The 14,085-nt window shown below is 51.6% G+C and overlaps 1 protein-coding gene across 5 annotated transcripts in view; it reads right to left on the bottom strand.

The window, feature by feature from the left end:
* Window positions 1–6,585, bottom strand: part of RAPGEF1 (Rap guanine nucleotide exchange factor 1) — a 147,665-nt gene extending 141,080 nt beyond the window's left edge. For all 5 annotated transcript variants that reach the window (XM_060153994.1, XM_060153996.1, XM_060154003.1 and 2 more), the window contains exon 1: window positions 6,451–6,585. In XM_060153994.1, the coding sequence (XP_060009977.1) occupies window positions 6,451–6,511 (61 nt within the window). In that variant the 5' untranslated portion in view covers window positions 6,512–6,585. The remainder of the gene's footprint in view (window positions 1–6,450) is intronic.
* Window positions 6,586–14,085: the final 7,500 nt, after the last annotated feature.

The following is a 14,085-nucleotide window of genomic DNA, read 5'->3' as shown; positions in this document are numbered from 1 at the left end:
ATAAACGGGAGCTCCAGACTATCTGGGCTGCACGAGCCTCTGCATCTCATCACTCCCTAGAGCTCTCCCCACAGAGTGTTCTGGGAATTTCATCTCAGCCCCCTCATCAATTTTCGGAAGAACACACCAGAACACTGATCAATGTATATGGTTAACAAAGAACCCCAACTAAATGCATACCCTTATCAGAGTATTGGTCCTACTAACTTACCAAGAAACATCTCAATTGGCAATTCAAAACCCAGAAGAAGCTCCATTTAAAGTTGATTTTGAGACTTGGAATCAGAAACCTAAGTTCATTCTTTAACAACATGAACTAAATTCACTAGTAAATAGTTTCTGAGCACCTACTACGTTGTAGGTACAGTGATGGCAACCCCGTGGTGGACCAGACAGGCACACTCCCTCGAGGGGCTAATGGTCTATTTAAGACTGTATTTGTTGATTTTTAACTTGAGGAAAGGAAACTGGGGCTTTGGTTTCTGAATGAGCTAAACAATATCGTTCTATCCAAAGGGTTTATCTGGGGTCTTCGCACGGAATTCACTATCTGCTAGAAGAAGAGAAGGCACGAAGAGCCTAAAGGAAGGCGGATTTGGAAGAGGAGGCTGAGTGCATCCAGGAAGTGGGTCTTCACACTGTGCTGGTGGAGGATCCAAGGAGGGGCCTCAGGGGCCACAGCTGAGCGGTAAGGACTTGCTGTGTCCAAAGTGCTCCCCATTGACGGTTGGTTAAGAGCTTTCCTATTTGTTATAAAAGGCCTGATGCTTTAAGACAAAACAAGGAAGCACTAATTTTAGATTCTCCCTCTCCCCGCTTCATGGCACTGATGGAGAAAATGAGACCCAGAAAGGGGAACGAATCTCCCAGGGTCACAATTGCGTAAATGGTCTAAAACAAATGACCACAAACTAAGATGACAGATGCCTTAATAATTCACAAACTGTTTTTGTTTGTTTGTTTCTTTTTAAATCATAAAACAGCCTCTGGGGCAAGGTGGATGACAAGTCAGAGGAACACCTGTCCCGGCAGCCAGGCGCCCAGTCAGGGCCGCGTGGGTGCGGTAGCGGAGCGGCCGGCCAGGCCGCTACTCCTTCCAGCGCGTCATCTTCTTATGGCAACGGGAACACATTCAGCTGGACTGAGGTAAGCCCCAGCCGGCCCTGTGCTCAAGGCACTCTCCAATCCGGGCTGGTTTGGGAGATGATTTTTCTGCAAACTCATCCATGACTCATCTTTACAGGCCTCCTATCAGGTCTGCTGGCTACAAGGAATCCCATTCAAACCACCTCTGCCAACAGCTGCTCAGGAGACCAGGAAACACTGGGGTTGCTGCGGCTGCTTTTTTAAGACATATTTAGCCTGCACCTGTGCTATTTTAATCTCCTTACATTACTGCTGGTGATATTAGTATCATACGCAGCCTAAAGACTGCATTTGGCCTACCCTAATTTAACAGAGATTTTTTTTTTTTGTAACACCAGAAAACAAACTTAGAAACATGAACAGTAATTAAGATAAAGTTACTGTGTCTCCAGCAACATGGGAAGCTCTAAGCAGTGCTCTGGAAAAGGGCTGGCGGAGTTGGAGCAGAGGTGGGTGCCCCGCTGCCTTGCACCGCACCAGAGCGGTGTGACTCTGGGCAAATCACCAACCTTCCCCAGGCCTGAACTGCCCTCAGGGTAAAACGGGGATAACTGGCCCTGCTCTAGTCCTCAGGACTTGTTTTAGGGATCAACTGAAATGACGTCATCTGTCAATGCACTCCAGGCGGAAACTATAGAAACTGCACAAATATTCAAGACCGTCTCGATGTTACCAGTGGACCGAGAGCCCAGGAGGACCAGGCTCCTGCTGGCTCCAGGCCACCGCAAGGCAGCACAGTGTTTGCCAACGAGGAGGGTGGAGGGTCGCAGTAAGTGCCACAGGAGTGAGGGAATGAATGACTAGCAGGTGCCATGAGAATGTTGTGTTTATTGATTGGATACATTTTGAGCACAAAGATTGATAATTGTGGGGGAAAAAAAGGAAGTGTAAAATTTGAAAGGAGTTTAAAATTGATCAAAATACAGTAACCGCTGATCTACAAGGACTCTTTCCTAGGCCAAAAATGTGCAGCCTCGTGTGACAGACTGCACTTGTACTTTTTATCTGTTCTGAGAAAATACATAATGACAAAAAGTTACTATGACAGCAGACAGTGTGAATTTTTCATTTTAATTTATAATGAAAGCATCTTCACACATTTGAAATACACAGCACCTGAGCCTGAGACACCGTATTTATTCAGTCCTTGGGCAGGGCACTGGCTGAGCCTGCTGCCACTTCAGCAGCCCCTCAGAGTAGCCTGAGGCCACAGGGGGCCTAGAGAGTGGCTGGAGGGTTCGGTAATTGATGAAACTCCTAGACAGACTCCCAGTGGTCTGCTGGAAATACACAGCAGGGAAAGAACGCCCCCAAACAAACAAATAGAAAAAGCTGCGTAATTTATATCTTCATGACATCTACTTTTGTTGTCTGCCCCAGTTGGATGGTATGGCCCAGGAAGCACAAATCTTTCTTGTATCCCAAACACTAGAAACTCTGGGCCTTTGGGAGGTTCTGGAAAAACTGTTTGATAAATGAACTGAGGAATGAGCACTTGAGACTCTCTAATGAGTACAACCGGTGAAACTGAGGCCACCTTCTTCCCTACGCCCCCTGCTGCACCTAGCTAACGGCTCACCTGAAAATCTCAGCCCCTCACAGAGGCAGCTCCCACCGTGAGTCTGATGGGATCCCTTGTAACCCCCCCAGCGCTCCCCACACTGCCAGAGGTAAGGGCCTGTGTGGCGGCATGACGCCCGCCGAGTTCACCGCTGGCTCCCAGAGCCTTGCACAGCACCGGACAGCAGGAACTCGATCAGTGCCAAGCAAGGGGATCAAAGAATGAATCCATGAAGGAATGGGGCAAAGACTTCAAAGTCCAGGTAAAAAGCAAACAAACACCAAACACGAGTGATTTCTGCAAGGAGAGGGATGCAAACTCAAACGTCAACAGTCCAAGTGGGAAGCAGGAATCAGCGCTGGGGCTGGCAGGAGGAGTGGGAGGTCCCCGCCACAGTGGCCTCGTAGGAACAAGCGCCCAGGGTTACTAGAGCTGCTCATTTTCCAAAAGAACCAGAAACCTGAGCTTTGTGAGTCATTTCCTGATTGTTAAATACTGACCATCAATTCTTTCTTTTTTCTCCAAGAACATGTATGGATCACACACAACACATCTATTGCCTGAACCCAGCCCACAGCCACCAGTCTGTCACCTCTGTTCACCAGGCAAGAGAGGTGTTTCAGCTCCAGAAGCATTAAGGCTTCAATTCCCTCCACTTAGTGCATTTACTGGGAGTAAGCATGAGCACACTGAGACCCACCATAACTGCGAACACGCCAGAACCAGGTTCACTGGTCCCCCAAAGTGGCCTCAGCACTGCACCCATCTCCCGCCAGTGTGGGTCCTCCAGAGCAAGTCCGTCTTCGTTCCCAGGGAAGCGCCTCTTCTCCTTGCCAGGCCTGCCCGAAAGCTCACCCCGGGAGCTCCCTAATGTGTCTGGCTCCACCCACTCCCCGCCTCCCCATTATCTCTGGAAGACACCAAGGAGCCTCCCCCTCCACTCCAGCATTCTTCCTGGCCTTCCAAATTCAACCCTTCTCCACCAAGCCTAACTGGACTGGCCCAACCAGCTAGCAAGCTGATCCTGTGCCACCCTCTGGAACCCAGACTGTCTTCATCCCCCACCGGGCCCAGAGCAGATAACCGAAGACAGCCAATCTGGTCCCTACAGAAGGGTAGGCCCTCCTAGGAGGGCAGTATGTATGACACCCCCATCCCAGGCAGGCACTGCTCAGTAAGTAAACAGGTTGCAAAGCAGCACGACAGATTCAAAAAGATCTCCCCCAGAGGCTGAAGAGGCTGCGGCTCACGGGAGGTATCAGGTGGGAAGGATGGGCAAGAGTCTAGGGCTGTAAGGGATGCACAAAGTTTTCCTTTACACTCAAAAAACCTGGGCTCCCTTAAGCCCTGAGAAGTGAAAGCACTGGTCCTCTTATCAGAGAGAAGAGATTGTGAACACATGTAAGCAACTCTTCTGCTCAAGTCAACAGAAAATAGCGAAACCTGACAACAATGAGCACTGACTGGGTGTCAGGCTCTATAACTTCCCAAAGACTGCTCACCTGCTAACAGGAGGCGCCACTTCACCTAAGGACCCTTCCTTTAAGAAACACTTTGCGGGTGACTTCACAGTAGGTCCATTTAGAAAACTCCAACAGAAACCGAATGGGAAATCTCATCAAAACGCAAAGTTGAAAGCCACCCACAATGACCAGCAGAAACCACTGAGAAGGTGTACCCCTCATTCCAGAGTGTCCCAGGCTTCCTTGACAGTTGTGTGTGAATCACAGCAGAAGACCTTACACTAGAAGGACAGGCCTCCCGCTAGCTCCACGTGACGTGCCATCTCTGGTCTTGCCAACCTCAGCACTTTCAGCTCAGCCGCCTCCCACCACATGCATCTTCCTCCTGAGACTTCCACAACCCCTGCTTGGCCTCTTCCCCCACCTCCAAGTGGGGCACACTCGCCCTCCTCCAGAGCCTTCCCCATGCCCTCAGCGGACAGGCCACCCCTCACCTGTGCCCACGGGCCCCGCCTCCTGCTGCTCCACAGTTCCCGAGGCCTGGCAGCCCAGGGGTGATGCTGGGGCCAGCTCTCCCACCCACAGACAAGCTTCTCCGAAGGCAGGCACCCCTGGCTTCTGCATCTACTACAGCCCCCGGCAGATGGAGGTGCCCAGGGATAACCTGGGCCAAAAAGAACTGGCCTCAGGCCTCCTTTCTCCAGGGAGTAGAGGATGCACGTGACAGCTCATCTGAGAGGGCTGAGCTGGGGAAAGCAGCCCGTGGGGTGGCAGGTGCTTTTCACTGTGCTCTTTTGGCTTTTCATGATTTACAAATTTTTCAATTATCCTTATAATTAGACAAAACCCTGTTAATGCTATTTTGAAAATAAACCAGCCAAGTTTCCCATCAATACCATTCAGAGACACGACGCATCCTGAGAAACACTGCACACGTTAACCAGAGGTATTTCTGGAACGGCATGTGTGCTGGGAGGAAACTCCTGGTCACTGGACACGGCCCTGGGCCTGAAGAACAGTGACAGAAACACCCAAGAAGCAGCACCTGAAGCCAAGGGCCCTGCCCCCAAGGAGGGCACCCAGGCTTCCACTCAGAGAGCAGGGCATCAGGGCCCGGCCCGCTGTCCTCTGGCTGGGCGGCCTACGAGAAGCCATTGAGCCCCCAACCCTGTCAAAACCGGGACCACGTTCTCTGTCACAGAGAATCTACGAAGATTTAATAAGACATACGTTTAAGGTGCTCAGCACAGAGCCGGATACACAGAAAACCCTCAAAGAAGGCGACGAAAATTTCCTTCCTGTGCTCAAGCCACAGCCTGCAAGTTACACGGCCGGCTCGGTCCACTTCCGAGGCGCCTCTCCGAAAAGTGTCCTGGTTCAACCTGGGAAACCAGCAACTTCCAAAATCAGTGTAACCTTCCCCCTATCCATCCCCCTAAGCTCCCACCTTCCATAGCTTGGCTGCCAAGCTTGGCTGACAAGGTACCAGGTTATGACAACCAGTGATGTCCCCGCTAGGGAGCCCAGGACCGCCCGCCTCCCTCACCTGCGACTCAAGGATGCGCCCTGCAAGGTGTCGCTAATTAAGCTCTGGGCCTCAGATGCACGGCCCGAGTAGAATCTTTGGAGACTCTTATTGCCCGTCTGAGCAAAACCCAGCTAACCGGAAGGCGAGGCTCCGAGATTTCTAAGGAGCACACAAAGGGATGGGGTTGGCATCAAGACTTCTAACCCACCCCCAACCCAACCGGTTCCCCACAAGCCCCGCTTCCAGGGCTCAGCTTGATACCAGAGGAGAGCTCCCCCGCGCCCTGAAAACGCCCAGACACATCCTGCCCACTTCCTTTGAAGCCTCCGAAGTGGATACTTCTGGTTAAATATAAACTCGAGGCTCATCAGAAATGACACATTTTATGGCTCTGCTCTGTTCACTGCCTGAAAGACGACCGCCCGCCGCCGGGCCACTCGGGCACGCGGCCGCGGTCCCTGCCCCGTCCCCGGTCCCATCCGTTGTCTCAAAGTTAACACCGCGGGCCGAGCAGCGGGCACCTACCGGCCCGGCCGCGGGGCCCTGCGCCGGCACCCCGGCCCCCGCCGGCCGTGCGCCCCGAGGAGCGCCGCGCGGCCCGGCCCGCCGCCCGCCCGAGACGCGCCCCGGCAGGCCCGGCGGCGCTTTCACTTCTGCTCCCGGCGCGGCAACGGGCCCGCGCCCCCCGGGAGCCCGGCCGCCCGGCCGCCCGCCCCGAGCACGGGCCGCCCCGCGCCGGCCGCGCGCCTCACCTGCTTTCTCGATCTTGCCGGACATTTCCGGGCTGCGCCGGAGGCCGAGGCCGCCGCTCATCGGGCCCGCGCCGGGCCGCTGCGGGGCCACAGGCCGGCGCGGCCGCCGCTCGCCTCGGCCCTGGCTCGCCGCGCCTCAGACCCGCGCCGGCATGGCGGGCTCCGCGGGCCGCGGCCTGTGCGCTCGGCCAGCGGCGCCCCAGCCCGCCCGGGGCCGCCGCCGCTCCCGCCGCCAGCCGCCGCCGCTCCGCCTCCTCCGCTCCCGCCGTCGCCGCCGCCGCCGCCGCTTCCCCGGGCCCGCGAGCCGGCCGCAGCGCCGCGCCGCCGCCGCCGCCCGCCCTCTGGCCTCGGCCGCGGCCAGAGCGCCACCTGCCGGGCGGCTGCCGCGCCGCCGCGAGCTCAGCGCCCCCTGCCGGCCCGGAGTCTCCAAGCCAGGGCGAGGGACCCACCCCCTCGACCCCACCCCCCACAACCGGCCTGCACCTGGGACTCAGCGTCCCCCGCCCGCGCGGAGCCTCCACGTCAAGGCCTGGAGTTGGACACCACCCCAGACTCAGCCTCCTCTGCCGTGGAACCCGAGTCTCCAGCTCAAAGCCTGAGTCTGATCCCAACCAGGACTCAGCTTGCCCTGCTGGCTGAAAGCCAGCCACTGAGACTCCCCCGAGACTCAGCCACCTCCCCTCTCCCCCGGCTGCTGGCCTGTAGTCTCCATACCATGGCTTGGGACTGACACCCCAATCCAGGGTTCAGTGCCCTCCCCTGCCCAGAGCCTGGCATGCCCCCTGACAACTTGGAACACAGAGCTCCCACCCAAACTCTAGCCTCCATGCCAGGCCTATGACTGACGCCACCCAGGATTCAGAGCCCCTTGATGGGCCATAGTTCATGGCAAGGCCTGGGACCAATCCCCGCTCCGTCCCTCCATCTGGGTCTCGGCAGCCCCTGCTGCTGAGTCACCTGGCCAGTGCTCCCTGCCCTCCCAGAGGCTCCAGGCCGGGGACTGACCTGACCTGTCCCCTTACCTGAGACTCAGCAGCCCCTGACGGCAGGAGCCACCTGGCCAGGTCAGGGCCAGACTCCCCTGCAGGTTCAGTGTCCCCAGAGGCCCAGAGTCTCCCTGCCAACGTCTGGGTCCAACCCATTAGGACACAGCGACCCCTGCCTGCTCTACTCTTTGCCTGGGTCTCAGCTGTGGGCCTTTTCTAGCATGGTGACGAGTTCAGAAAAAGTCATTGGTTTAAGAATCAAAGATCCTACTTAGGGCTAGGCACTGTGTGAGCTGCTATGGGTCCTACAAAAATGTGCACGATCGATTCTTCCCTCCAAAGAGTTTGTAACTTGGGGAGTCAAAGTTAAATCATATAATGCAAGTATAAATAACAACAAATTTTAGTAACACAAGGGATGTTCACATCCTGCCCCCTGCTCGCTATTCTTGGCCCAAGATGGAGTGCAAAGAAGTAACACAAAACAAATTCGGTTTTCCCTCCTGTTTCCCTCAGATTAATAATCTGGTGATGGGAACAGGGTTTGGAAGAGGTGGAGGGAGAAGGAAAGGTAATTGACGTTGCAGAGATTCCTGTTCGCATCTGCCGGCACACTCTGGCGGGCCCGCTGATTCTGTAACTGAGAGCTGGCCCTGGGTGGCGGCCAAATTTCCAGAGTCCTCAGTTCCAGCTCTCTAGGGGTCAAAGGCAAAGCCAAAGACTGACAAATTCGTCTCTCTTTTAGAGCTGATGAATGGCTGCTCTGAGCCAGAGCCACACTGCTCAGCTCTCATGGCAGCTGCATCGTCAGGCAAAACTGGCCCTTGGCCCCAGACCACCTCTCCCCCCACTCCCAAAGCCGTCCCCAATTCTTCTAGGCTTCTGAGTCAGTCTTTTAGGTCCAAAAGTCTGGGTGCAAAGCAGAAAATCAGTCTGAATAGTAGGCCCAGTCAGGGGTTCGTGAGAGTGGAACCAAATATATTCAATAAATCATGACATATCAAATGACGAGACATTTTCAAACAATAAAGTACTTTATAAGGACTTCCCTGGTGGCGCAGTGGTTAAGAATCCACCTTCCAATGCAGGGGACGCAGGTTCGATCCCTGGTCAGGGAACTAGATCCCACACGCATGCCACAAAGGAGACGGTGAGTCGCAGCTAAGGAGCACACATGCCGCAACTTAAGAAGCCGGTGAGCTGCAACTAAGGAGCCTGCCTGCCGCAGCTAAGACCCAACATGACCAAAATAAATAAATAAAATAATATTTTTTTAAAAAGTACTTTATAAATGGACATTACTGTTAATAAGGGTCATGGAGCTTATGTAATAAAGGTTATTCATCAAAGATGTTTATAGCTATAATAGAACACATGCAAGGTAATGAAAGCAAACAGATTCCTACAGCTTTGTTCTTCCTACCTTACAGCCTTCTCTCATGCTGCTCTTTTTGTCTAGAATATGCTCTCTCCCTCCTCTCTACCTGGCTAATTCCTAGTCATCTTTCACTTCTCAGTTTAACTGCCACTTCTACGGGAAACCCTTCCCTGACACCCCACCCCCACCCCATTAGGGCCAGTTCCCTGTACTGGTCAGGATGCTGGATTTCACTGTCAGAAACCCAGTTAAGCTCAGTTAGGGCAAAAAGGGAGTTTGTTGGACATCATAACTAGCAAACCAGGGTTACAGCCAGGACCAACAGCTACCTCTAGGCTCTGAAACTACGACATCACTCCTCTGCGTTGGCTCTATTCCCAACTGATCTCTCTCTGTGCAGTGGCTGAATTGGGTACCAGCTGACTCTCCTTAGCCTAGTTTGAGTCACATGCCTGTCGCTGAGCCAATGACTGCAGGTGGGGGGTGGGGGAGTAGGGTGCATAAATCGGCCAGGCCTGAGAATTGCACCAAATGCAAGAAACATGGGGAGTGGATGCCACAGAACCAGCAACTGGGAATGGGGACGGGTGATTCTCAAAGCAATATCTGGAGAAGAGATGCTGATGAGGCAAAATCCATGGACATTCATCTTGGCACCGTGGAGGGTTAAGAGCCTTGCAGAATCCTATATGTCTCCTTGATAGCACACACCTCCATACAGTTCTTTAATTTCTTGTATCTGTTTAATGTCTGTCCCCTTCAGGACACTCTGAGCTCCTACAAGCATGGACTGTCTCATTTGTACCCATGGGATTTTAATTTATGGAGGTGACTGAGTGACAACAAGGAGAGGCCAACGCCGTTGAGAGGAGAATTTATTACTTACATTTCCTGAGAGAAGGGGGCACACCACACCATGCAGGACCACATGGGGAGCACCAGGGTGGTCAGGAGGCAGAAGCAGGAGTGAGGGGAAAGCTTAGGACAGAGTCTTTATTGGGTTTTTTTTCAGGAAAGGCAAGGCAGGGCAGGGTAAACAGGTTAGGATTGACTAGTGTGAATAATTCCAATGGGCTCTGGAAAAAGGGGTGCACTCTAGTTCTGGCCCTGGGATAACCTAGGGCAGAGGAAATATTGGTGTGGTGTGTGAGAGTTATATAACAGATACAAGAAATGAGAGAGCCATATGAAGGCAGGCATGTCCTCTCATAAGGTGACTGGGCATGGGTTGGTGTGCATATGAAACGTGTGCTCCCTCACCTATCTCTAAGAATTGGCTAGACTCTCCCAAGCCAGCAAGACTTTTAAGATGTCAAAACTTCATGAGACAGACATGGAAAACAAACTTATGGTTACCAAAGAGGACAGGGAGAGGGAGGGATAAATTAGGAGTTTTGGATTAACATATATACACTACTGTATATAAAATAAATAACCAAAAGGACCTACTGCATAGCCCAGGGAACTATACTCAATATATATGTGTGTGTGTGTGTGTATGTGTGTGCATAACTGAATCACTTTGCTACACATATGAAACTAACACAACATTGTAAATCACCTATACTTCAATTAAAAATAAATAAATAAGTAAATATAAAAATAAAATTTCAATGTAAAAAAAAACACATCATAAGATACAGAAAATGAAAAACACTATTAGTACTAGGACCATGTCTGGCTTATGTACGTGGCAGCAACACAGGGAAGGAACTCAATCAGTACCTGCAAGGGTGCTTCTGGTCCCTCTCCCAACAGTCCAGCGAAGGATGAACCAGATGACCACTACACAGCTCTGCAGAATCCACGGTGGAAGGGACAGCAAGGTGGCCAGGAGCCTGCTAAGAGAGGCTTTTTAAGAAGGGGCTTTTGGGGCTTCCCTGGTGGCACAGTGGTTAAGAATCCCCCTGCCAATGCAGGGGACACTGGTTTGATCCCTGGCCCAGGAAGATCCCACATGCCACGGAGCAACTAAGCCCGTGCGCTACAACTACTGAACCCACGTGCCACACCTACTGAAGCCTGCAGGCCTAGAGCCTGTGCTCCGCAACAAGAGAAGCCACCGCAGTGAGAAGCCCACGCACCGCAACGAAGAGTAGCCCCCACTCGCCGCAACTAGACAAAGCCCGCTTGCAGCAACGAAGACCCAACACAGCCAAAAATAAATAAATAAATAGATAAATAAATAAATAAATACAGCCAAAGGAGACTGGTGGCTCCAGGGCTCATCTCAGATTGGATTGTTGACAACCACTTCACACGTACCTGCCTGAACTCCCCAACCACATGGTCAGTTCCCTGAGGACAGAGATGATGTCTTCACTACATCATTATTGCAGATCAGAAGGGGAGGTGGAGTCCATTAATAATAGTAGCAATGGTATGAGGGCTGCTTGCGGCTGGTCACTGCTTCAACCCTCACAGTAATCCTGGGAGGGTGGGATCTAGATCAGGGAGTATTTGTTTGGTCATATGTTACAGATACCAATTTAATAATGGCTCGGCAAAAAGAATTTATTAGAAAGCACGCAGGTGTCTCACGGGTAGAACCGAAGGGCAGGAAGTGCAATACCTCACCGGCACCTGAACTGCCCACACGGCCCCTTATCCGGCCACCCCCAGGTCCCTTCCTCTCCCACCTCAGCTAACAGACCAGACCCATGAAGGATGCTCATTCCCAAACCTGAGTTCCAAGACAGATGATCTGATTGGCCCAGCTCCAGTCAGAGGCTCACCCCCGGTCCAATCGGGGCTGGCCAGGTGGATAGGGTTACACAGTCCAAACAGCTGCTAGGGTCTAACCCTCCTGGGTCTGGTGAAGGAGGGCAGCCATGTCCATCTTCTCCACTCCCTTGTCTGAGTGGGTTACACAGAGACACACTTCTAGTAAGTAGTCAGTCTGCTCCACATTTTTTTTTTAACTTTATTCCCCCCAGGCTCATGTTTTAACCACTGTGCTACAACTTGCCTAACACAGACTTCTCTTTAGGTACCCCACAGTATTTTACATGATGCTCCGTATTTGTTCAGTTCAGTTCCATTCCATTCACATAGATGGCATGTCCTCAGCGTCCTGGCCTCATGAGAAAAACAAAGACAAACAAGACCTGGTTCCTGGTCTCCAGGAGCTCCACGGGAATTGGGGGTGGAACTCTCAGTCCCCAACAAACTCTTCTATGAGACTGGCTATGATGAACATTCCAGCGGGGGGTGCCCACCATGTTGTCTGGGTGTGAGGGCATTCATCCCGATCGGAGCATCAGGAAAGTCCAAATAGAGGAGACAAATGTTTTAGTGACTTCAGAGGACATTAGTGATTTTGTTTTCATTGAGATTTTGCTCATTATTCATTCCTGTGAGCATGAGTTCCTCCACATTCCCCCATGCCCCCAAATGGTTTAACCCCAGATCTGGTTGCCGTGCTCAGGAGACTGGGGAAGTGTCCACATACATCCTCAAAAAGGTGGGGACAGATGTCTGGGTCATCACTCCATGATCTAAATGTGGTATCTCCCAGACTGATCCCAGCAGAGCAGGCAGTACATTGGCTTCACAGTACTTTGGCCTTTTCTCGGGCAAGTTAACAGACTTCTTGCTCTGGGTGCTCGAAAGCTAGTATGAAACACAATCATTTTCAATCCTGACACATAAGGTAACCACAGCCTCGAGGATCCGATTAAAATGGGATGGTTGAGCCCAGAGCTGAAGCCCGCCAGTGTGTGAGGCCTGGGTGCTGTCATTTTCTTTCTCTTTTTAAAAAAATTTTATTTATTTTATTTTTGGCTGTGTTGGGTCTTCGTTGCTGCACACGGGCTTTCTCTAGTTGTGGCGAGAGGGGGCTACTCTTCTTTGCGGTGCACGGGCTTCTCACTGCAGTGGCTTCTCTTGTGGAGCATGGGCTCTAGGTGCGCGGGCTTCAGTAGTTGTGGCACGCAGGCTTAGTAGTTGTGGCTCGTGGGCTCTAGAGCGCAGGCTCAGTAGCTGTGGCGCATGGGCTTAGTTGCTCCACGGCATGTGGGATCTTCCTGGACCAGGGCTCGAACCCTTGTCCCCTGCATTGGCAGGCGGATTCTTAACCACTGCGCCACCAGGGAAGCCGTGCTGTCATTTTCTTAAACAGTTCAGCAAACGTTACACGTGGCCTGCTGAAGGAGGAAATTATGCAAGAAATGTAGTAAATGGCGACTAGCAAATAGCAGAAGCACACAAAACACACATCTCTCCTGCCCCCTAGTGAACATTTAAATTTCTAAACTCCGTTGGTTCAAAGCCATTTTTTTAAAAACATCTTTATTGGAGTATAATTGCTTTACAATGGTGTGTTAATTTCTGCTGTATAACAAAGTGAATCAGCTATACATATACATATATCCCCATATCTCCTCCCTCTTGCGTCTCCCTCCCACCCTCCCCATCCCACCCCTCTAGGTGGTCACAAAGCACAGAGCTGATCTCCCTGTGCTATGCGGCTGCTTCCCACTAGCTATCTGTTTTACATTTGGTAGTGTATATATGTCCATGCCACTCTCTCACTTCATCCCAGCTTACCCTTCCCCCTCCCTGTGTCCCCAAGTCCATTCTTTATGTCTGCATCATTCTTCCTGCCCTACCCATAGGTTCTTCAGAACCTTTTTTTTTTTTAAGATTCCATATATATGTGCTAGCATATGGCATACGGTATTTGTTTTTCTCTTTCTGACTTGCTTCACTCTGTATGACAGTCTCTAGGTCCATCCACCTCACTACAAATAACTCAATTTTGTGTCTTTTTATGGCTAATATTCCATTGTATATATGTGCCACATCTTCTTTATCCATTCATCTGTCGATGTACACTTAGGTTGCTTCCATGTCCTGGCTATTGTAAATAGAGCTGCAATGAACATTGTGGCACATGTCTCTTTTTGAATTATGGTTTTCTCAGGGTATATGCCCAGTAGTGGGATTGCTGGGTCGTATGGTAGTTCTATTTTTAGTTTTCTGGGGAACCTCCATACTGTTCTCCATAGTGGCTGTACCAATCTACATTCCCACCAGCAGTGCAAGAGGGTTCCCTTTACTCCACACCCTCTCCAGCATTTATTGTTTGTAGATTTTTTTATGATGGCCATTCTGACTGGTGTGAGGTGATACCTCACTGCAGGTTTGATTTGTATTTCTCTAATGATTAGTGATGTTGAGCATCCTTTCATGTGTTTGTTGGCAATCTGTATATCTTCTTTGGAGAAATGTCTATTTAGGTCTTCTGCCCATTTTTGGATTGGGTTTTTT

The sequence above is a fragment of the Lagenorhynchus albirostris genome, chromosome 7, assembly GCF_949774975.1.
Source record: "Lagenorhynchus albirostris chromosome 7, mLagAlb1.1, whole genome shotgun sequence".
NCBI classification, from domain to species: Eukaryota; Metazoa; Chordata; class Mammalia; order Artiodactyla; family Delphinidae; genus Lagenorhynchus; species Lagenorhynchus albirostris.
Note: the sequence above shows the minus strand (reverse complement) of the source record. Positions and strands in the feature narration are given on the sequence as shown.